The sequence below is a fragment of the Mizuhopecten yessoensis genome, unplaced genomic scaffold, assembly GCF_002113885.1.
Source record: "Mizuhopecten yessoensis strain PY_sf001 unplaced genomic scaffold, ASM211388v2 scaffold11109, whole genome shotgun sequence".
Classification (NCBI taxonomy): domain Eukaryota; kingdom Metazoa; phylum Mollusca; class Bivalvia; order Pectinida; family Pectinidae; genus Mizuhopecten; species Mizuhopecten yessoensis.
Window position 1 is genome coordinate 174,240 of NW_018408884.1, and position 22,798 is coordinate 197,037.

The following is a 22,798-nucleotide window of genomic DNA, read 5'->3' on the forward strand; positions in this document are numbered from 1 at the left end:
CTACCGTGCCTCCGTTACAAATGGGGTCAGTCTGTGTGTGCGTCCGTCCATCCGGTTAAGAAGAATTAGTCTCGTCCATTAGTACCTTACTACAACTGCTACCCTTTGATACTTCCCTGACTGACTGACATCTTGGGTGGTCTGTTGATTGCATGTTCCAGATGATGAGTTTGACCTACATTTCCTGCTTCACTGACTTCGTGACTACATTGGCCAGTACACTATGGGATATCAATGGCAGTGTCATCTTGTTTATAACTAATTTCATAGACTATTCAGGGGTTTTGATTTGTAGCCAGTAGCCGGTAAAAATCCCCTCCTTTTTGCACTGTCCACTTTCATGATTTTTTTTTATAAGGAATGGTCACGAGTTGTGATGAAATATGAACAATTAATTGTCTACGTACAGTGTTGGATACACATGACTTGAAATCTTACTGAAACCCCTGGTATAATACATAGTTCTGAAAAAAAAGGAATACAAATATATTAATTTTTGATTTGCACCACTTATAGAATGGCATGCATTTGTTCATTTTATAGGATATTTTTTGCGGCAAATTTTTGACAGTGTTTAAGAAATATTGCCAAAACCCATTATCCCTTTCACCCCTATGTAACTGTAGTAGACTCTGCCATGCATTGATATGGATGAGTCCATTATGATCTACAGTGGTGAAAGGGTTAATTATAAATAGTATATAACGAGTTCTCAAAACATTGTTGAGGACCACAAGAAAAGGGGAGTCCAGGCTAGGACTTAAATATCGGGAGTTCACAAAATCACCGTAATTATGAAAGGGAGAACAAATTATCAAAATTGGATGACATTTGGCTTCAGTAAAAGGACCGTGATGAGGAGTTGTACAAAGGCCTGGGGACAAGGGTTGATTGGGTGTACTTGTATACATAAATGGTTCACGTCGGGGGTAAACATCGTGTGTAGGTAAATTGTCAGGTTAACGAGATCAGTGTATATTATACACACGTGTTCATACACTGGTGTATGTGTATATTTACATTGTGTATATATAAAAACCATTCTTCCTCACCGATCAGGGGAAAAAGACTGAAAATCCATGGGTAGATCGTAACCAACTTGTATTATCTAAGGATTACTGATAGAACGAGGCTTTGACCTTTTAACTTGTAAAGGTCAGAGGTTGAAGTGTTGATCAGGAGGTTTTGGGGTTGCGGAACACTAGAAGGAATTTGTGGTATGTCGTAGGTGAAACCTGTGAATGACAGGCTCGGAGTGTTAACTCTGCCATCTTTTTTAAGGCTGCTTACGCACCATTTTAGGAAATCTTTTGTCAGTAGGTCGTACTTTATGGCCGTGTTTTTATCTGGTAGAGACTACGTCACTTCCAACAACATCTTAGTTTATTTATGTTTAAAGGAATATTGACCCCAACACGACGCTACTGAAAATATATATTCAGTGTGAGACACCTGAACTATTTATAGCTAGCTATATATATAGCTAGCCCACTTATATAGAGCTCGTGAAATAAAATATATAAAATTAAATTTATCTCCCTTGTTGATAAAGGTTTGGCTGAAAATGAAATCCACTAAACCAACTATACAGGTAATGATAGTTGGGGACATCAAAACTACCTGTTGTAATGGAGATATTTCGTAGACATCAAAACTACCTGTTGTAATGGAGATATTTCGTAGACATCAAAAATGCTGGTTGTAATGGAGATATTTCGTAGACAACAAAACTGCCGGTTGTAATGGAGATATTTCGTAGACATCTTTCGTACAAATGCGATATGGTAATGCTTTAGAAAATTACGACATTATACAAAGTTCTTATGTTTTACTCATTGCCACCCTTGAAATTTTATAATGAACTTTTCCAACCTTTGAATTGAAAGAGTTCAAATGGGATTTCGGGGGTGAATGTGTTAATTAAATATTTTGAAAAGAAATTATAATAACAATTAATTGATGTCTTGGTATTCTGTAGTCAAGTTTACTGAGTTTTTGTGTCAAAATAAACACAAAAAAAGATGTTTTTGTTTATTTCTAATATTTTCGTAGGTTTAAACAATTAATCATTTGCTTTGCTAATCTGACTGCACTTTTAAATTGACATAGTGTGATCACTGGAATTCTCAGCAATTCTGTTTTACTGGTCTTTGCGGAAGTCTTCTTCTTTTTTTTTAGGACAATTACAGTGTATAGGTGTTGAATCAAAATGTTAAGCAATATTTGATTTAATATCAATATGAGAATCGATGTAGAAGTTACACTTTTCAAAATATACCTAGCTGTCATATTACAATGAGCCTGATTGATTTCTGTATTCAACATGATGCTGTATATATGAATAAATATTTTGTTTTAATTCAGAATTTTCGGTTTTCCTGCAGAACCTTTATGAAATTAATTAATCCTGGGGTTTGGTTTGGTTTAATATTGTTAAACGTCCTATCAACAGCTATGGTCATTTGAGGACGGTAATCCTGGGGAATTTCATTTTGGTGTCCAAAAAGGATTGCTTGACGTTACCTCATTATTATAACTGTTCCTTAGCAAATATAAATATAAATTAATTTGTGTCCGTCTCTATATATAGATCAGTGTGAAAACACAGGTATATCGAGTTTGAGGTGAGTACGGGATATTTAAGGTATGTTAAGTTTGAGGTGAGGTGCTTTAAGGTTTAGGTTGGAGGTGAGGTGCTTTAAGGTTTAGGTTGGAGGTGAGGTTCTTTAAGGTATGTTAAGTTTGAGGTGAGGATCTTGAAGGTATGTTTATTCTGAGGTGAAGATGTTGAAGGTTTGTTAAGTTTGAGGCATGGATCTTGAAGGTTTTAAGTTTGAGGCGTGGAGGTTTAAGGTATGTTAAGTTTGAGTTGAGGATCTTGAAGGTTTTAATTTTGAGGCATGGAGGTTTTAATTTTGAGGCATGGAGGTTTAAGGTTTAAGTTTGAGGCGAAGAGCTTTAAGGTGGGTTAAGTTTGAGTTGAGGATATGTTAAAGGTATGTTAAGTTTGAGGTGAGGTTCTTTAAGGTATGTTTATTTTGAGGTGAAGATGTTGAAGGTTTGTTAAGTTTGAGGTGAGGATCTTTAAGTTTTAAGTTTGAGGCGTGGAGGTTTAAGGTTTAAGTTTGAGGCGAGGATCTTGATGGTTTAAGTTTGAGGTGAGGTTCTTTAAGGTATGTTAAGTTTGAGGTGAGGATCTTTAAGTTTTAAGTTTGAGGGGAGGAGCTTTAAGGTTTGTTAAGTTTGAGGCGAGGATCTTGATGGTTTAAGTTTGAGGTGAGGTTCTTTAAGGTATGTTAAGTTTGAGGTGAGGATCTTTAAGTTTTAAGTTTGAGGTGAGGTTCTTAAAGGTAGGTTAAAGTTGAGGTGAGGATCTTGGAAGGTTTAAGTTTGAGGTGAGGATCTTTAAGGTTTGTTAAGTTTGAAGCAAGGATCTTTAAGTTTTAAGTTTGAGGTGAGGATCTTGAAGGTTTGTTAAGTTTGAGGTGAGGATATTGAAGGTTTAAGTTTGAGGCGAGGATGTTAAAGGTATGTTTAGTATTAGGTGAGGATGTTGAAGGTATGTTTAGTATTAGGTGAGGATGTTGAAGGTATGTTTAGTATAAGGTGAGTATGTGTTAGTTAGGTAGAGTTTGAGGTGAGGATGTTGAAGGTATGTTTAGTATAAGGTGAGGATGTTGAAGGTATGTTTAGTATTAGGTGAGGATGTTGAAGGTATGTTTAGTATAAGGTGAGTATGTGTTAGTTAGGTAGAGTTTGAGGTGAGGATGTTAAAGGTATGTTTAGTATTAGGTGAGGATGTTGAAGGTATGTTTAGTATTAGGTGAGGATGTTGAAGGTATGTTTAGTATTAGGTGAGGATGTTGAAGGTATGTTTAGTATAAGGTGAGTATGTGTTAGTTAGGTAGAGTTTGAGGTGAGGATGTTAAAGGTATGTTTAGTATTAGGTGAGGATGTTGAAGGTATGTTTAGTATAAGGTGAGGATGTTGAAGGTATGTTTAGTATTAGGTGAGGATGTTGAAGGTATGTTAATTAGTATTAGGTGAGGATGTTGAAGGTATGTTTAGTATTAGGTGAGGATGTTGAAGGTATGTTAATTAGTTATTAGGTGAGTATGTGTTAGTTATGTTCCAAAGAGAAGACCGTTCAGTTTTGTGGATTTGGGACGATGATCTTTAATGTATGTGGGTTGTTTGTGACATTAATGGTCGACACGGTTCAGTGATTTCCGTGTCGTATCATGATCAGTCAGCTTAACCCGACATAACAAATCATGTCGTTCACATTTCTGTAAACATTTTATTGGATTCAAAATGATTCGTGATTTAGATTACCACACAAATGTTGCATTATAGGATTAATCAGAATTTGTTCACTATAAAAAGAAAAAGTTAAATTTAAAAAAATTGAGACGGTTTTCTGATAATCTAATGCTGAACTTTTGATTGAGTGTATAGATACGTAGGTTTTAAAGCAGTGTTGGATTTGTGTTAGTTGGGAGTGGACTGAGTACAGCATATGTGTACTGCGCTGTCTGTATGTGTACTGCGCTGTCGTAGTAGTGGCCTTTCGTAACAAATACGGGTAATAAGGAAATGTAGGCATAAAATATTCCAATTACAATATTGTAATCTATGCAATTTGAGGACCAATCAGTCAATGAAAACAGATTGATAATGATATCTGTGTATGAAAAAGATTTCAATTGAAATTCATGAAAATAGAAATAAAAAACCAATACAAGCTGTTGTGATGTTTAAGGTTCAATGTCAGTGTTAGCTTTAGGGTCGATGATTTGATTGATTGGTCAAGTTCTACAAGTCAAAAACACTACACCACTGTAGGCCGGTCACTTGTTGATTATACAGGCTACACCACTGTAGGCCGGTCACTTGTAGATTGTACGGGCTACACCACTGTAGACAGGTCACTTGTAGATTGTACAGGCTACACCACTGTAGGCCGGTCACTTGTAGATTGTACGGGCTACACCACTGTAGGCCGGTCACTTGTAGATTGTACAGGCTACATCACTTTAGACTGGTCACTTGTTGATTGTACAGGCTACATCACTGTAGACTGGTCACTTGTAGATTGTACGGGCTACACCACTGTAGACAGGTCACTTGTAGATTGTACAGGCTACACCACTGTAGACAGGTCACTTGTAGATTGTACGGGCTACACCACTGTAGACTGGTCACTGGTAGATTGTACTGGCTACACCACTGTAGGCCGGGCACTTGTAGATTGTACGGGCTACACCACTGTAGAAAGCAGGTCACTTGTAGATTGTACGGGCTACACCACTGTAGACAGCAGGTCACTTGTAGATTGTACAGGCTACATCACTGTAGACAGCTGGTCACTTGTAGATTGAACAGGCTACATCACTGTAGACAGCTGGTCACTTGTAGATTGTACAGGCTACACCACTGTAGGCCGGTCATTTGTAGATTGTACAGGCTACATCACTGTAGGCCGGTCACTTGAAGATTGTACAGGCTACATCACTGTAGACAGCTGGTCACTTGTAGATTGTACAGGCTACACCACTGTAGGCTGGTCACTTGAAGATTGTACAGGCTACACCACTGTAGACAGCTGGTCACTTGTAGATTGTACGGGCTACACCACTGTAGGCCGGTAACTTGTAGATTGTACTGGCTACACCACTGTAGACTGGTCACTTGTAGATTGTACGGGCTACACTACTGTAGACCGGTAACTTGTAGATTGTACTGGCTACACCACTGTATGCCAGTCACTTGTAGATTGTACAGGCTCCACCACTGTAGACTGGTCTCTTGTAGATTGTACAGGCTACATAACTGTAGACTGGTCACTTGTAGATTGCACAGGCTACATCACTGTAGACTGGTCCCTTGTAGATTGTACAGGCTCCATCACTGTAGACTGGTCACTTGTAGGTTGATTGTACAGGCTACATCACTGTAGGCCGGTCACTTGTAGATTGTACTGGGTACATCACTTTAGACTGGTCACTTGTAGATTGTCCGGGCTACACCACTGTAGACCGGTCTCTTGTAGATTGTACGGGCTACACCACGGTAGACTGGTCACTTGTAGATTGCACAGGCTACATCACTGTAGACTGGGCACTTGTAGATTGTACAGGCTACAACACTTCAGGCCAGTCACTTGTAGAATGTACGGTGCAAATTAATCGCTGACCGAGGCGACCTGATTGGATTTTCTGGGCTGTACAGTGTATCTGTGTGTTGTGATTAATCGCTGACCGAGGCGACCTGATTGGATTTTCTGGGCTGTACAGTGTATCTGTGTGTTGTGATTAATCGCTGACCGAGGCGACCTGATTGGAGTTTCTGGGCTGTACTGTAGACTGGTCACTTGTAGATTGCACAGGCTACATCACTGTAGACTGTTCACTTGTAGATTGTACAGGCTATATCACTGTAGACTGGTCACTTGTAGATTGCACAGGCTACATCACTGTAGACTGTTCACTTGTAGATTGTACAGGCTACCCCACTGTAGGCTGGTCACTTGAAGATTGTACAGGCTACACCACTGTAGCCTGGTAACTTGTAGATTGTACCGGCTACACCACTGTAGACTGGTCACTTGTTGATTGTACGGGCTACACTACTGTAAACCGGTAACTTGTAGATTGTACTGGGTACATCACTTTAGACTGGTCACTTGTAGATTGTCCGGGCTACACCACTGTAGACTGGTCACTTGTAGATTGTACGGGCTACACCACTGTAGACTGGTCACTTGTTGATTGTACTGGCTACACCACTGTAGGCCAGTCACTTGTAGATTGTACTGGCTACATCACTGTAGACTGGTCACTTGTAGATTGTACAGGCTACATCACTGTAGACTGGTCACTTGTAGATTGTATGGGCTACACCACTGTAGGCCAGTCATTTGTAGATTGTACAGGCTACATCACTGTAGACTGGTCACTTGTAGATTGTACGGGCTACACTACTGTAGACTGGTCACTTGTAGATTGTACGGGCTACACCACTGTAGGCCGGTCACTTGTAGATTGTACTGGCTACACCACTGTAGACTGGTCACTTGTAGATTGTAAGGGCTACACTACTGTAGACTGGTCACTTGTAGATTGTACAGGCTACATCACTGTAGACTGGTCACTTGTAGATTGTACGGGCTTCACCACTGTAGGCCGGTCACATGTAGATTGTACGGGCTTCACCACTGTAGACTGGTCACTTGTAGATTGTACAGGCTACATCTCTGTAGACTGGTCACTTGTAGATTGTACAGGCTCCATCACTGTAGACTGTTCACTTGTAGATTGTACAGGCTACATCACTGTAGACTGTTCACTTGTAGATTGTACGGGCTACACCACTGTAGGCAGGTCACTTGTAGATTGTACGGGCTACACTACTGTAGACTGGTCACTTGTAGATTGTATGGGCTACATCACTGTAGACTGGTCACTTGTAGATTGTACAGGCTACACCACTGTAGACAGGTCACTTGTAGATTGTACGGGCTTCACCACTGTAGGCCAGTCACTTGTAGATTGTACGGGCTACACCACTGTAGACAGCAGGTCACTTGTAGATTGTACGGTCTTCACCACTGTAGGCCAGTCACTTGTAGATTGTATGGGCTACACCACTGTAGACAGCAGGTCACTTGTAGATTGTACAGGCTAGACCACTGTAGGACGGTCACTTGTTGATTGTACAGGCTACACCACTGTAGACCGGTCACTTGTAGATTGTACAGGCTACACCACTGTAGACCGGTCACTTGTAGATTGTACGGGCTACAACACTGTAGACTGGTCACTTGTAGATTGTACAGGCTACACCACTGTAGGCCAGTCACTTGTAGATTGTACGGGCTACAACACTGTAGACTGGTCACTTGTAGATTGTACTGGCTACACCACTGTAGGCCGGTCACTTGTAGAATGTATGGGCTACACCACTGTAGACCGGTCACTTGTAGATTGTACAGGCTACACCACTGTAGGCCAGTCACTTGTAGATTGTATGGGCTACACCACTGTAGACTGGTCACTTGTAGATTGTATGGGCTACACCACTGTAGGCCAGTCACTTGTAGATTGTACTGGCTACACCACTGTAGACCGGTCTCTTGTAGATTGTACGGGCTACACCACTGTAGACTGGTCACTTGTAGATTGTACAGGCTACACCACTTCAGGCCAGTCACTTGTAGAATGTACGGTGCAAATTAATCGCTGACCGAGGCGACCTGATTGGATTTTCTGGGCTGTACAGTGTATCTGTGTTGTGATTAATCGCTGACCGAGGAGACCTGATTGGAGTTTCTGGACTGTACAGTGTATCTGTGTTGGGTCACAGCCATTCCCATTGTAAACATACTGTGGACTGGTCACTTGTAGATTGTAAGGGCTACACTACTGTAGACTGGTCACTTGTAGATTGTACGGGCTACACTACTGTAGACTGGTCACTTGTAGATTGTACGGGCTACACTACTGTAGACTGGTCACTTGTAGATTGTATCGGCTACATCACTGTAGACTGGTCACTTGTAGATTGTACGGGCTACACCACTGTAGGCCGGTCACTTGTAGATTGTACTGGCTAACCCACTGTAGACTGGTCACTTGTAGATTGTAAGGGCTACACTACTGTAGACTGGTCACTTGTAGATTGTACGGGCTACACTACTGTAGACTGGTCACTTGTAGATTGTACGGGCTACACCACTGTAGACTGGTCACTTGTAGATTGTAAGGGCTACACTACTGTAGACTGGTCACTTGTAGATTGTATCGGCTACATCACTGTAGACTGGTCACTTGTAGATTGTACGGGCTACACTACTGTAGACTGGTCACTTGTAGATTGTACGGGCTACACTACTGTAGACTGGTCACTTGTAGATTGTACAGGCTCCCCCACTTCAGGCCAGTCACTTGTAGAATGTACGGTGCAAATTAATCGCTGACCCCCGCGACCTGATTGGATTTTCTGGGCTGTACAGTGGATCTGTGTTGTGATTAATAGCTGACCGAGGCGACCTGATTGGAGTTTTTGGGCTGTACAGTGTATCTGTGTTGTGATTAATAGCGGACCGAGGTGACCTGATTGGAGTTTCTGGGCTGAACAGCGAATCTGTGTTGTGATTAATCGCTGACCGAGGTGACCTGATTGGAGTTTCTGGGCTGAACAGCGAATCTGTGTTGTGATTAATCGCTGACCGAGGAGACCTGATTGGAGTTTCTGGGCTGTACAGTGTATCTGTGTTGGGTCACAGCCATTCCCATTGTAAACATAGAAATAATCGATGAAACCCTGATCCTACACACAAAGGCAGTGGGCTACACTACTGTAGACTGGTCACTTGTAGATTGTATCGGCTACATCACTGTAGACTGGTCACTTGTAGATTGTACAGGCTCCCCCACTTCAGGCCAGTCACTTGTAGAATGTACGGTGCAAATTAATAGCTGACCGAGGCGACCTGATTGGAGTTTCTGGGCTGTACAGTGTATCTGTGTTGTGATTAATAGCTGACCGAGGAGACCTGATTGGAGTTTCTGGGCTGTACAGTGTATCTGTGTTGGGTCACAGCCATTCCCATTGTAAACATAGAAATAATCGATGAAACCCTGATCCTACACACAAAGGCAGTGAAAGTGTTGTACATTGTAGGGCAGTGAATAGGGTCGGAATGTCAGAGTCCCGGATGATTAGTGTTTGTTAGCGTAACACTTACATCTACTGACTGGCTTATAGTGAGCATTACCTGGGGGACTGACAATAGGCAGTACTAACAGGTGACTTGTGGGGTTAATGTTTACAGACAACTGACAGTACTAACTGGTGACTTGTGGTGTTAATGTTTACAGACAATAGACAGTACAAACTGGTGACTTGTGGGGTTAGTGTTTACAGACAACTGACAGTACTAACTGGTGACTTGTGGGGTTAATGTTTACAGACAACTGACAGTAGTAACTGGTGACTTGTGCGGTTAGTGTTTACAGACAACTGACAGTACTAACTGGTGACTTGTGAGGTTAATGTTTACAGACAGTACTAACTGGTGACTTGTGAGGTTAATGTTTACAGACAGTACTAACTGGTGACTTGTGAGGTTAATGTTTACAGACAGTACTAACTGGTGACTTGTGAGGTTAATGTTTACAGACAGTACTAACTGGTGACTTGTGAGGTTAATGTTTACAGACAGTACTAACTGGTGACTTGTGAGGTTAATGTTTACAGACAGTACTAACTGGTGACTTGTGAGGTTAATGTTTACAGACAGTACTAACTGGTGACTTGTGAGGTTAATGTTTACAGACAGTACTAACTGGTGACTTGTGAGGTTAATGTTTACAGACAGTACTAACTGGTGACTTGTGAGGTTAATGTTTACAGACAGTACTAACTGGTGACTTGTGAGGTTAATGTTTACAGACAGTACTAACTGGTGACTTGTGAGGTTAATGTTTACAGACAGTACTAACTGGTGACTTGTGAGGTTAATGTTTACAGACAGTACTAACTGGTGACTTGTGAGGTTAATGTTTACAGACAGTACTAACTGGTGACTTGTGAGGTTAATGTTTACAGACAGTACTAACTGGTGACTTGTGAGGTTAATGTTTACAGACAGTACTAACTGGTGACTTGTGAGGTTAATGTTTACAGACAGTACTAACTGGTGACTTGTGAGGTTAATGTTTACAGACAGTACTAACTGGTGACTTGTGAGGTTAATGTTTACAGACAGTACTAACTGGTGACTTGTGAGGTTAATGTTTACAGACAGTACTAACTGGTGACTTGTGAGGTTAATGTTTACAGACAGTACTAACTGGTGACTTGTGAGGTTAATGTTTACAGACAGTACTAACTGGTGACTTGTGAGGTTAATGTTTACAGACAGTACTAACTGGTGACTTGTGAGGTTAATGTTTACAGACAGTACTAACTGGTGACTTGTGAGGTTAATGTTTACAGACAGTACTAACTGGTGACTTGTGAGGTTAATGTTTACAGACAGTACTAACTGGTGACTTGTGAGGTTAATGTTTACAGACAGTACTAACTGGTGACTTGTGAGGTTAATGTTTACAGACAGTACTAACTGGTGACTTGTGAGGTTAATGTTTACAGACAGTACTAACTGGTGACTTGTGAGGTTAATGTTTACAGACAGTACTAACTGGTGACTTGTGAGGTTAATGTTTACAGACAGTACTAACTGGTGACTTGTGAGGTTAATGTTTACAGACAGTACTAACTGGTGACTTGTGAGGTTAATGTTTACAGACAGTACTAACTGGTGACTTGTGAGGTTAATGTTTACAGACAGTACTAACTGGTGACTTGTGAGGTTAATGTTTACAGACAGTACTAACTGGTGACTTGTGAGGTTAATGTTTACAGACAGTACTAACTGGTGACTTGTGAGGTTAATGTTTACAGACAGTACTAACTGGTGACTTGTGAGGTTAATGTTTACAGACAGTACTAACTGGTGACTTGTGAGGTTAATGTTTACAGACAGTACTAACTGGTGACTTGTGAGGTTAATGTTTACAGACAGTACTAACTGGTGACTTGTGAGGTTAATGTTAACAGACAGTACTAACTGGTGACTTGTGAGGTTAATGTTTACAGACAGTACTAACTGGTGACTTGTGAGGTTAATGTTTACAGACAGTACTAACTGGTGACTTGTGGGGTTTATGTTTACAGACAGTACTAACTGGTGACTTGTGGGGTTAATGGTTACAGACAGTACTGACTGGTGACTTGTGAGGTTAATGTTTACAATCAATAGACAGTACTAACTGGTGACTTGTGGGGTTAATGTTTACAGTGGTGACTTGTGAGGTTAATGTTTACAGACAATAGACAGTACTAACTGGTGACTTGTGGGGTTAATGTTTACAGTGGTGACTTGTGAGGTTAATGTTTACAGACAGTACTGACTGGTGACTTGGGAGGTTAATGTTTACAGACACTACTAACTGGTTTCTTGTGGGGTTAATGTTTACAGACAACTGACAGTACTAACTGGTGACTGGTGGGGTTAATGTTTACAGACAGTACTGACTGGTGACTTGGGAGGTTAATGTTTACAGACACTACTAACTGGTTTCTTGTGGGGTTAATGTTTACAGACAACTGACAGTACTAACTGGTGACTGGTGGGGTTAATGTTTACAGACAGTACTGACTGGTGTCTTGTGAGGTTAATGTTTACAGACACTACTAACTGGTTTCTTGTGGGGTTAATGTTTACAGACAACTGACAGTACTAACTGGTGACTTGTGGGGTTAATGTTTACAGACAGTACTGACTGGTGACTTGTGAGGTTAATGTTTACAATCAATAGACAGTACTAACTGGTGACTTGTGGTGTTAATGTTTACAGACAGTACTAACTGGTGACTTGTGAGGTTAATGTTTACAGACAGTACTGACTGGTGACTTGTGAGGTTAATGTTTACAGACACTACTAACTGGTTTCTTGTGGGGTTAATGTTTACAGACAACTGACAGTACTAACTGGTGACTTGTGAGGTTAATGTTTACAGACAACTGACAGTACTAACTGGTGACTTGTGAGGTTAATGTTTACAGTTAACTGACAGTACTAACTGGTGATTTGTAAGGTTAATGTTTACAGACAGTACTAACTGGTGACTTGTGAAGTTAATGTTTACAGACAACTGACAGTACTAACTGGTGACTTGTGGGGTTAATGTTTACAGACAACTGACAGTACTAACTGGTGACTTGTGCGGTTAGTGTTTACAGACAACTGACAGTACTTCCTGGTGACTTGTGAGGTTAATTTTTACAGACAACTGACAGTACTAACTGGTGACTTGTGGGGTTAATGTTTACAGACAGTACTAACTGGTGACTTGTGGGGTTAATGTTTATAGACAGTACTAACTGGTGACAAAAAACCATGTAGATGTTATTTGAATTTTAAGTAAATTACAAACCAAAAATTGCTGAATTGAAGGTGCATGACAACTATATTGAGGCTTTCACATGAAGGGACATCAACAGCCATTCGTAAAGCTTCAGCTGTATCAAGGTCACTGATAACAAATATTTGGATGTGTTCACCTGAAGGATGATCAAAAGCATAAGCCATTCATTAACCTCAACTCATTTACCCCTGAAATATCATAATAAACTATTCCAGCCTTTGAATAAGAAGAGTTCAAATGTGTCTTCAGGGGTGAATGAGTTAATCTGTGTCAAAGTCACTGAAGCATGCCCTCCTGTCTTAGAAGCATACAATGTACATGATGTTGTTCAGGGATTTCGTTTGATTTCATTGGTCAATGTACGTCATAACCCATGTGACGTAAGAAAGATAACAATTATACCCATACATGGTAGAGTCGGAAACATATATATTTACTGTAGTAATCCCTTTGTCAGTTTATCTGTGTGTCCATATTAACCCTTTCACCACTGTAAACCATAATGGACTCATCCATGTCAATTCATGGTAGAGTCTACTCAAGTTACATAGGGGTGAAAGGGTTAAATAAAGCTTGTGTTAAAGCTGACAGTGCTAGTTATAAAGCTTTGAAACAGTTCGTTGTATATCTATAACTTAAGTTACTGTGGGTACAAACTCTATAATATATTTGACCCCCCAGTTGGAGTCAATGGGGAACATTGTATAACTCTGACACTGTTACATTGAGATATTGCCAACTCGAACATATTTTACACTTCTGTGTACCTACGCTTTACTGGTCATTTGTCTGATGAAGGTGACAGTGTGTATCGTTCTGTGTAACGTCACACAAAATGACTTACTGGTTGTGATACATAACCCTTTCATACTCATACCTACCAACTTTCCTCCATGTTGATGTTCAGTTCTGTGGTTTGATTTCAAGTTTTCTTCAGTTTCATTTCCAGCAACAGCATTGGTGTCAACGAGGATGATAACTTTACAAGTATTGTCTAGTTTTCGCAACGTTTCTTGGAAGTTGTACAGGACTTTTGTGAAATGTGAACCAGGTGTTGTACTGTAAATATAAAAATATGTTTTGACCAATCGGGTAACAGGATTCTTGTGAAGGGTAAATTTTGTTTACATTGTGTAATGTTGTGTACCATGGTTACTGTTATTTCCCACGGCTTCTATTTACCTTGGGTACTGTTGTTTACCATGGGTACTGTTGTTTACCATGATTACTGTTTACCATGGCTACTGTTGTTTGCCTTAGTTACTGATGTTTACCTTGTGTACTGTTGTAGACCATGGTTACTGTTATTTACCATGGTTACTGTTGTTTACCATGGTTACTGTTAATGTTGTTTACCATGGTTACTGTTGTTTACCATGGTTACTGATGTTTACCTTGTGTACTGTTGTTTACCATGGTTACTGATGTTTACCTTGTGTACTGTTGTTGACCATGGTTACTTTTGTTTACCATAGTTACTATTGTTTGCTTTGTACACTGTTATTTACTTTTGCTTTTTGTCCGTTGCAGGGAAAGTGGCATTGACGGCCATTGACACTGGGATCGAGGTGTTAAATCGCCAAGATAGCCAGCATGTGATCGCACAGAAGAATTGGAAGCTGCTTCTCAACTGTTCTGTGACTTCCAAATATGGTGCACCGACGATAACCTGGCTGAAAAATGGGGTTCCCCTCAACCTCGACAACCGGATATCGAAGGACATCAACGGCTCGCTTTTCTTTAGGAAAGTGGTCAACAAACGTAGGAAAAACATCACAGACGAGGGTCTGTACGATTGTCTCGCCTCCAACTCGAAAGGAACGGTGCTGGCCCGCCGAGTCAAACTAGAAATCAGTGGTAAGTGCCGCCCCACAACACCAAATAGTTTATATTTACTTCCTTCCGTATTTTGTAGTGATTGGCAATTTGTATAAAATCATAATCGATTATCGGTTTGTAAACGAAATACGTGATCAGATTGATGATTGATTGCATAATCTGTGTATAAATGTTATGTGAGGGAATACTCCTACAAAGTGAGAAAAATTCTGTTACATTATCAAGTATTGTATGTTATGTTATATAACATCAATCGACAGAATTGTTATCTATAATTAAGGTTTCTTCCTTTTATGATGAGTGGACTTAACTCATTCACCCCTGAAATTTCATAATGAGCTATTCCAAGCTTTGAATTGGAAGAGTTCAAATGTGTCTTCGGGGATGAATGAGTTAAGCAACTTTATGCACTTTTGTCAACGATATTGTAAAAATCATAAGAATAATAAATGACTGTCAATGTATGATTTTCATGGAAGACATTTGACATTTTAATTTCAATAATGAACCGATTATATGGATTACGGAAAGGGCAATCGATAATTGGAATTGGAAAACTAATTGATTTTCTATTAAAGTCGATCATCAGCTTATCACTTGTATTTTAATACTCGTATTTTACATAAAACGTTAAAACAGGGTTTCCTGTTACCCTGTAAAAACACTCACTAATTCTACTTTTACAACATCAGCACAAAAATATATGTCCACAAAATTTATTAACACAAAATACTACAGCATTTTCAATGTTGTAAAAAAATTCTCCTTGCACAGTAATTTGTAATTTTGCGAACTATCAGGATTTCTGGATATTTTCGGTTTAGCTAGCTATTAACCCTTCCACCACTGTAGACCATAATGGACTCATCCAGATCAATGCATGGTAGAGTCTACTAAAGTTACATAGGGGTGAAAGGGTAATAGAGATTGAGTTCTCGCATACTTTATTGTTATTTTGGGCATTGTTATTTGAGACTGAATTCTTGGGTTATGTTGTCATAAAGCATTAAAAAGGCTTTGAACTTAATCACCCCTGAAGACACATTTGAACTCTTCCAATTGAAAGGTTGGAATAGCTTACTATGAAATTTCAGGGGTGAATGAGTTAAAACTTGACTCTGTAAACATAGAGAACTACTGTATGTAAAAGAACTAGAAACAGAAAATAATCGTAAATACAGTAAAATAAAGATAAAATGGGGGAAAAGAAAAAGAAAATTTGTAAAAAAAAATGAAATGGACATGAAAAAATAGAACTGGATTGTAAAAACAGAGATTCAAAAGAGGAAATATGAAAGGAAATTGTGGAATAAGAATAAGAAGGTGTGTTGTACAGTGCTACAGAGGGAGGTATACAGGAGGAGCCGGCCAGCATCACACACTCTCTGCTGGAGTATAGATACACAAACAGCCAGTATAGCCATATTGTCAAAGTGCTTGACCTTATACCTTTCTAGGTCAAACACCCAGGCTGTTCTGGGAAGTGTGGAGGTAATGGTTTATCACTCAGGGGCACCAGAAGGGTGATCTTCTATATATACTTACTGGACAGTTATAATGAACTAAAGAGGTACCGGAAGGGTGATCTTCTATATATACTTACTGGTCAGTAATAATGAACTAAAGAGGTACCAAAGAGTGATCATCTATAGATATATACTATACTGACCTTTTTGCCCTACTGGACATACAGATAAATGGACAACAGAGTGGTGAGCTACTAAATTGACCTGTTAATTGGACAAAGATTAAAAACTTAGAGGTACCAGAAGGGTGAACTGGACAGTGTTGGGAGTAAAGAGGCACCAGAAGGGATATTTGTTAGCATGTGGATGGGATATGAGGAGATATTTGTTGGTTTGTTCAAGGGGTACAAGAGGGGGTAAATTTTGACCAGTTCAAGAGTAGGAAGAGTATTGTAGTCCTGTGCATGGGGTTCCTGAGGGGCAGTAGTCTGTATACAGAATACAATGTGGGTGATTTATTTGCCTGTGCAAGCATAAAAAGTGGGGAAAAATAGGTGGAGAAATTGTTGACCTGCTCATAGGGACACAAGAGGGGAGACAGGTTCTTGGGGTACCTGAGAAATGTGTTGCCCTGTTCAAGAGGCTCTGGAGGGAAATTTGTTGTGTACCAGGATGCTTAAATTTGTTCAAGGGACAGGAGTACAGCCACCTGATAAATCTCACTTTGGAAAAATGAAAATAATCTGTGATTTAAAGGATTCAACAACAGCAAATCAAACACTGTATCGAAGGAATATTAAACTTTTCAAAAACAAACAGAATGGGGCGCCAATAAGAATGTCGTATAAGCCAGTACTATGACAGTTTCTATAAAGAGAGCCTATCAATGATTTATATAAAGAGCCCTATCTAAGATGTTATAGCTATATAGTGAAACATTGAATATATAATTATTTCAGATAAGACCAGAAGTTGAATGCAAATCCTTCATTCTATTTGACTCTTGATATGTAGGGCTGTTAATGTTTCGTTCATGAAAACAGAATTTGTCGACATATTGTATCTAACCCCTGAACAGCTAGATCGCTACAAATTGAAATTCCTTCGATACTAAATGTTTCAGTTGATCAGCTTTGAAAAAAAAAATGAGAAAAATTCCATGTCGGTTTAATCATTTGTTTGTCGTTTTATTTTGATGTTGTGGAAGTCTGTACTCTGACAGGACATTTAAAACAACAAGGTCAGGGAACCAGCTGTTTGATTGATCCTGCTTTGATTAATGATCTGCCCTTGTGGCCAAAGGCTCCGTTATCCTTCACAAGAGCTATAAACAAGCCTGTCACAGTGCATAAGAATAATCATAAAAAACCTGTGACACCTATTAAATAGCTTCTCGGATAGTGATAACATTGAGTGGAGCTACTCAGATCCTCAACCTACCATTGTGTGGTCCAAATATAAAGGGCAGCCATTTGGTCGCCCTTGTACCCGATACCTATAAACTATCGACTGTTAACCCACATCACCCGACCCGCTATTCGTCTTCAAATCCCTCATTGTCCACGTTCTACCTGTAACGAACTAATTAAGTATGCATACTGATCCAGGTAAAGCGGAGTTCATGCTAGAATGAGCTCATTGAGAAATCAACACCCGCGTTAAAAGTCGATCTGATTCGAGTTCTGTTAACTTAGCACAAAGCAATCTAAACAAACTAAATGTCAATCATTCAATGTAAAAAAGCTGCTGTTTTTAAATTTCTTGAATAAGTCTTACAATTTTTCAGTGTTTTTTTTCTGCCAATGTAAACTCTGTCGTGTTACAACCACGTTCCCAGTGCAAAATGGGCAATTTGTAAATTTCCAAAAATGTTGCTTTCATTTCCCCAATTTCCAAAAATGTTGCTTTCATTTCCCAATCATAAAACAAAACATAAAAGTCATATTGTCGTTTTAGAATTCAATAAGGGACTGTGACAAAATATGGATGGTCAAAGTAAAATTTAAATGGAGTGAACCACCGCCACCGCAAAATATATATATCATGAAAACTCTTTCCCAAAAAATGTGATTTCATGCAAATCATTCTCGCAATCTTTTTATGACTGTAAAAATTGAAAAAAAGGGGGAAAAAAAGAGGAAGATATTTACGTCACTAAAAGTTGCTAATTAGTTTTAGCTCACTGCCGTACAAAGTACTATGACAATTGAGCTTCTGTTGTGTTTCGTCTGTATAGGTATGCTTTGAGTGACATCTGTCTAAAAACGAGCTGACTTCAACCAAATTTCCAAGGCTGTTTACCCAGGGTTATCTTATATATGTCAAAGACTGGAGAAAATAATTTGAAGTCTTGGATATTTAGTTCATTCTTATGAAAAACAGACTGTTGAGTTTAACCCTTACACCACTGTAGACCAGAATGGACTCATCCACATAAAATGTATGGTAGAGTCTACTAAAGTTACCGAGGGGTAAAAGGGATAAGGCAATAAGCTTTGGAACACCAGATCTTCGTCCTGAAGATTGAACAAAAACTTAATTTCAACAGCATATTATTTTTTCCTTAACAAAATTTAATTTAAAACTTGAAACCAGTATACCGTAAGTTAATCAGGACTGCTTAAGACAAGACACAAAAAAAACAAAAAATCTTACAAAGATAAAAAATGTTTTGAAGTTTGAGAAGAAAGAAACCTTGATTGTCAGTCAATTTGATGATAATGACGTTTTCATAGAAGTTGGAAGTTTTTATTGACAAAGATCGCGGAATACACTTAGGGATTACCTCATTCACCCCTGAAATTTCAAAATGAACTATTTCCAACTTTGAATTGAATGAGTTCAAATGTGTCTTCAGGGGTAAATGAGTTAATGGGAAATATGATTACTTGTGCTGCATCAGAAGTAAAATCCAGCAAACAAAATACTGGGGAAAAAACAAAAAACTGGAGCTAAAACCACACACAATAGCAGGAGTATACATTAGAGAAAAAATTGTGTCTATTGCAAAGGACGGAATCAGAACTATGATTCGCTAGCAAAGAGCAATAAATAAAGTTTGAAACAAAATAAAAAAAATAAAAATTAAAAATTCATAAAACAAGGACAAATGTTAAATATGAGTCGATAGAAAAAGGGATCAATAAGGAACATTAAAAAAGGAACAGAAAAAACCCTGATTGTGTCATGATCAACACAATAACTGAAAGAAAGCAGTAAAGGAACCGAGCTAGGAGATATAAAATCAAGGGGAGAACGTCCTCCCCTCAAACATAACGCATCGCAGAATCTGGTCAAATCTTGTGGTGCCTCGGCCGGGCCTTCAGTTCCTACACCTCATGTGGAACCTTAAATACCCATAAATTTGGTTTGTCTGGAGGCAAGTTCTGGTGTTCTTAGCTTGTCTGTACTCAATAGATTTTAATACATTCCTAAGGATGAAAATAATAATGTTTTACAGTAAAATGAAGTTTTTATATTTTTCTACTCTGACAAATAAAACTTTTTTTTACACTAACGTCATAATTGTGCATATTTCATGCCGACATTCCTGATTATTCAAGTTCTTCTGTGAGGACAATTTTCACAATAATACAATTCTGTTAAATCAGTACGAATATAAAGGATTGAAATATTTGGACTGGTTTCAGCGGGTACCGTTAATCATAATCGGAAAGCTACGTAATCTATCGCCCCGCTTTCAGTCAAATCAACTTAACAACAATTTCACATGAATTTTTCATTACCCTTTTTTATAAATGTTAGATTTTGGTTTGAAAGTAGTTTGAACGTGAAAACAAAGTCTTCATTTAAAAATCTTAAAAAAAAAAAAAAAAAATCATCAAAATTTGTCGGAAATTTATTGGATTTTTTTTTTTAAATCTTAATTTTTTCCCCTGTTAAGTTAACAAAGCCATGGACATACAGGTGAACAACATTCTTATACCTGACTTAAGGATTACCTCGGATTAAGGAGTTGGGGTGGAATTCCGGGGATTGGCCTCGTTTACAGTTCACATACCAGGTTCAGGCGTATATTAACCAGGTCAGCTTATAATTAGTCAACAACTTGGAAAAGTTGGTGGTCAACTTTGTCACAACTCTTGGTGTAGGGTCAGACTGCTGTGGTTTATATTTGGACTGTTAGTCGATAAAAAATTGGAAAAAATAAAAATGTATGATGTTATTTTCATACAATAATTATATTCATTAACATATTCCATCTGATCAATAGTTTGATTATGCTCCTCTATAAAGTTGAGGTAAATTACATATTCATTTTTAAATCCTTAACGCAACATTCTAACTAGACAGCTAAGATTTTGGAGAGCAAAAATGGTGAACATTTACTTGAAATACTAGTTGGAAAACAAGACTAATAGAATCTTCCCCTACCTTGAGGGTGTAACAGAGAAATCTGAGCCTTGGGTTAGACAACCAAAAAAATCACCCCGAGGGTTGGAGATTTCTCTGTCCCACCCTCTACGGTAGGGGATGATTATTTTTCTTCCATCCCATTATTTCAGTCAAAGCTCCACCGACAGTAGTCTGTCATATTTGTAAACAAAAACACATGTGGGGTATGCATATCGTCATTCACTTTTGATGACGTCACAATTACTGATGACGCATTTTAATGACGTCACATTTGAACACGGGCTAATCGGCACGAGGCTATCTCCCATTAGGGGGTGACAAGCTGATCTTTCCCGGCTAAAACAGGGGGACACATCTGGGAAGGGTGGGAGAAAACCAGATTAATGGCGGCTGGATTATCAAGGCTAAACTGAGCTGTGTAACATAATAATGATGGAATTTTAAAGTTAATTCTGTAAGAGACAACCAACAATAGAAGACTGAGACTAGATAAGTAAATATCACCATCAAATCTTAGGGGTCAAACCATTGACCTATAAATCCTCTCAGGGATCAATCTAGACTTGATTCACTACCGTTTATGGGAAGTTTCCCCTTCAGAAGAAAATTCCCATGTTCGTTGAATTTTCCCTTTGTGCTTCAAAATATCCCTATTTCGACAAGAAATAGACTTTTTTTCTTAAAAAAAATTTCCCCTATATATGTTTTCTTAATATATATATATATATATATATATAAGTTCAACTGTTAAAATGCATAATACTGCATATATACATTTTCTCCACTTAATTTAAAACAAAAATTCTGCAATTTTAAGCTTAAAATTGTTTGAAAATTGAAATACACTGCACACACGTATGTCGGACAAAACATTTATCTTTTACCTTCATGGCGCTAGAGCCTTGTATCAAAATTATAATTTCCCCCAAATCTGCCAAAGGGTGTAATTTCCCCCAATACCTAGATTGATCACTGCCTATAATTTACCAATGCTGCTACAAGGATTATATATTCATAAAATATACACAGTTTTTAAAATGAAAGATGAAAATGAAAACTTTTCCAAGGGAAGTAACTCTAAGTAAGAAAAAGGTTCCTTTATCCTATACAAGAGAGGAATATCTTTTAATCGTCGAAGTTGAAAACTGTTCTTTGGGATTATAGTTTTTGCATGGCATCGATACCCGTTAGAGCAATGTCTACATGCCAAACACAAAGCTACTTCAATTTGTATTTTGAAATACGGAATCACCCTGTTAGTATTATCGACAGAAATAGTCGCTGATATTTGTATGCAGGTATTAAAATTTGTGATTTTTATGGTTTGCAGAATTTGTTTCAAAATTCAGAGGTTGCGTTTTGTGAATTGTTGATAAAGAGTAGAATATGATGAATTTGGTGCAAATTATAACAGCGCTTTATTGCAGGTATGAAAAATCTCTTATTTAATAATTCAATATAATATACATCAATCTTAAGAAGCTGTGTGAAGCCCCCCCCCCCCCCCAAAAAAAAATACATGAAAAAGCAAAACACCAATTGGGTACATACATATTTGGAAAGAAAAGAAAAAAAAACACCCCTCATGAAAATTGTCAGCTTTTCTAGGTACAGAGGGACGTCAGTGTTTGTCCTGAGTGAGATAAGGAATGGGATGCTGGGATAGAAATAGCACGGATAAGATGTGTGTCGAGGGTATTGATCGGTGGCTGTGTGTGGGGCACTGTGTACCACCACTGTGTGTCGTCGTGTGTGTGGGGAGAGTTTATCGATGATTCCGTGATCAATTGTGTATCCTCTATCAAAGATAAGATACAGGTGCCTAATAGAATCCTCTTCTACCGTGAGGGTACGACACAGAAATCTCAATCTGACGAGTGATGTTATAGACTTCTATCAAAGATAAGATAGAGTGACTTATAGAATCCTCTTCTACCGTGAGGGTACGACACAGAAATCTCAATCTGACGAGTGATGTTATAGACTTCTATCAAAGATAAGATAGAGTGACTTATAGAATCCTCTTCTACCGTGAGGGTACGACACAGAAATCTCAATCTGACGAGTGATATTATAGACTTCTATCAAAGATAAGATAGAGTGACTTATAGAATCCTCTT

The 22,798-nt window shown here is 38.7% G+C and overlaps 1 protein-coding gene across 1 annotated transcript in view; it reads left to right on the forward strand.

The window, feature by feature from the left end:
* Nucleotides 1-22,798, forward strand: part of LOC110465962 (protogenin B-like) — a 70,467-nt gene that overhangs the window by 16,252 nt on the left and 31,417 nt on the right. Inside the window, exon 2 of the mRNA XM_021522179.1 lies at nt 14,527-14,853. Coding sequence (XP_021377854.1) covers nt 14,527-14,853 — 327 coding nt within the window. The remainder of the gene's footprint in view (nt 1-14,526; nt 14,854-22,798) is intronic.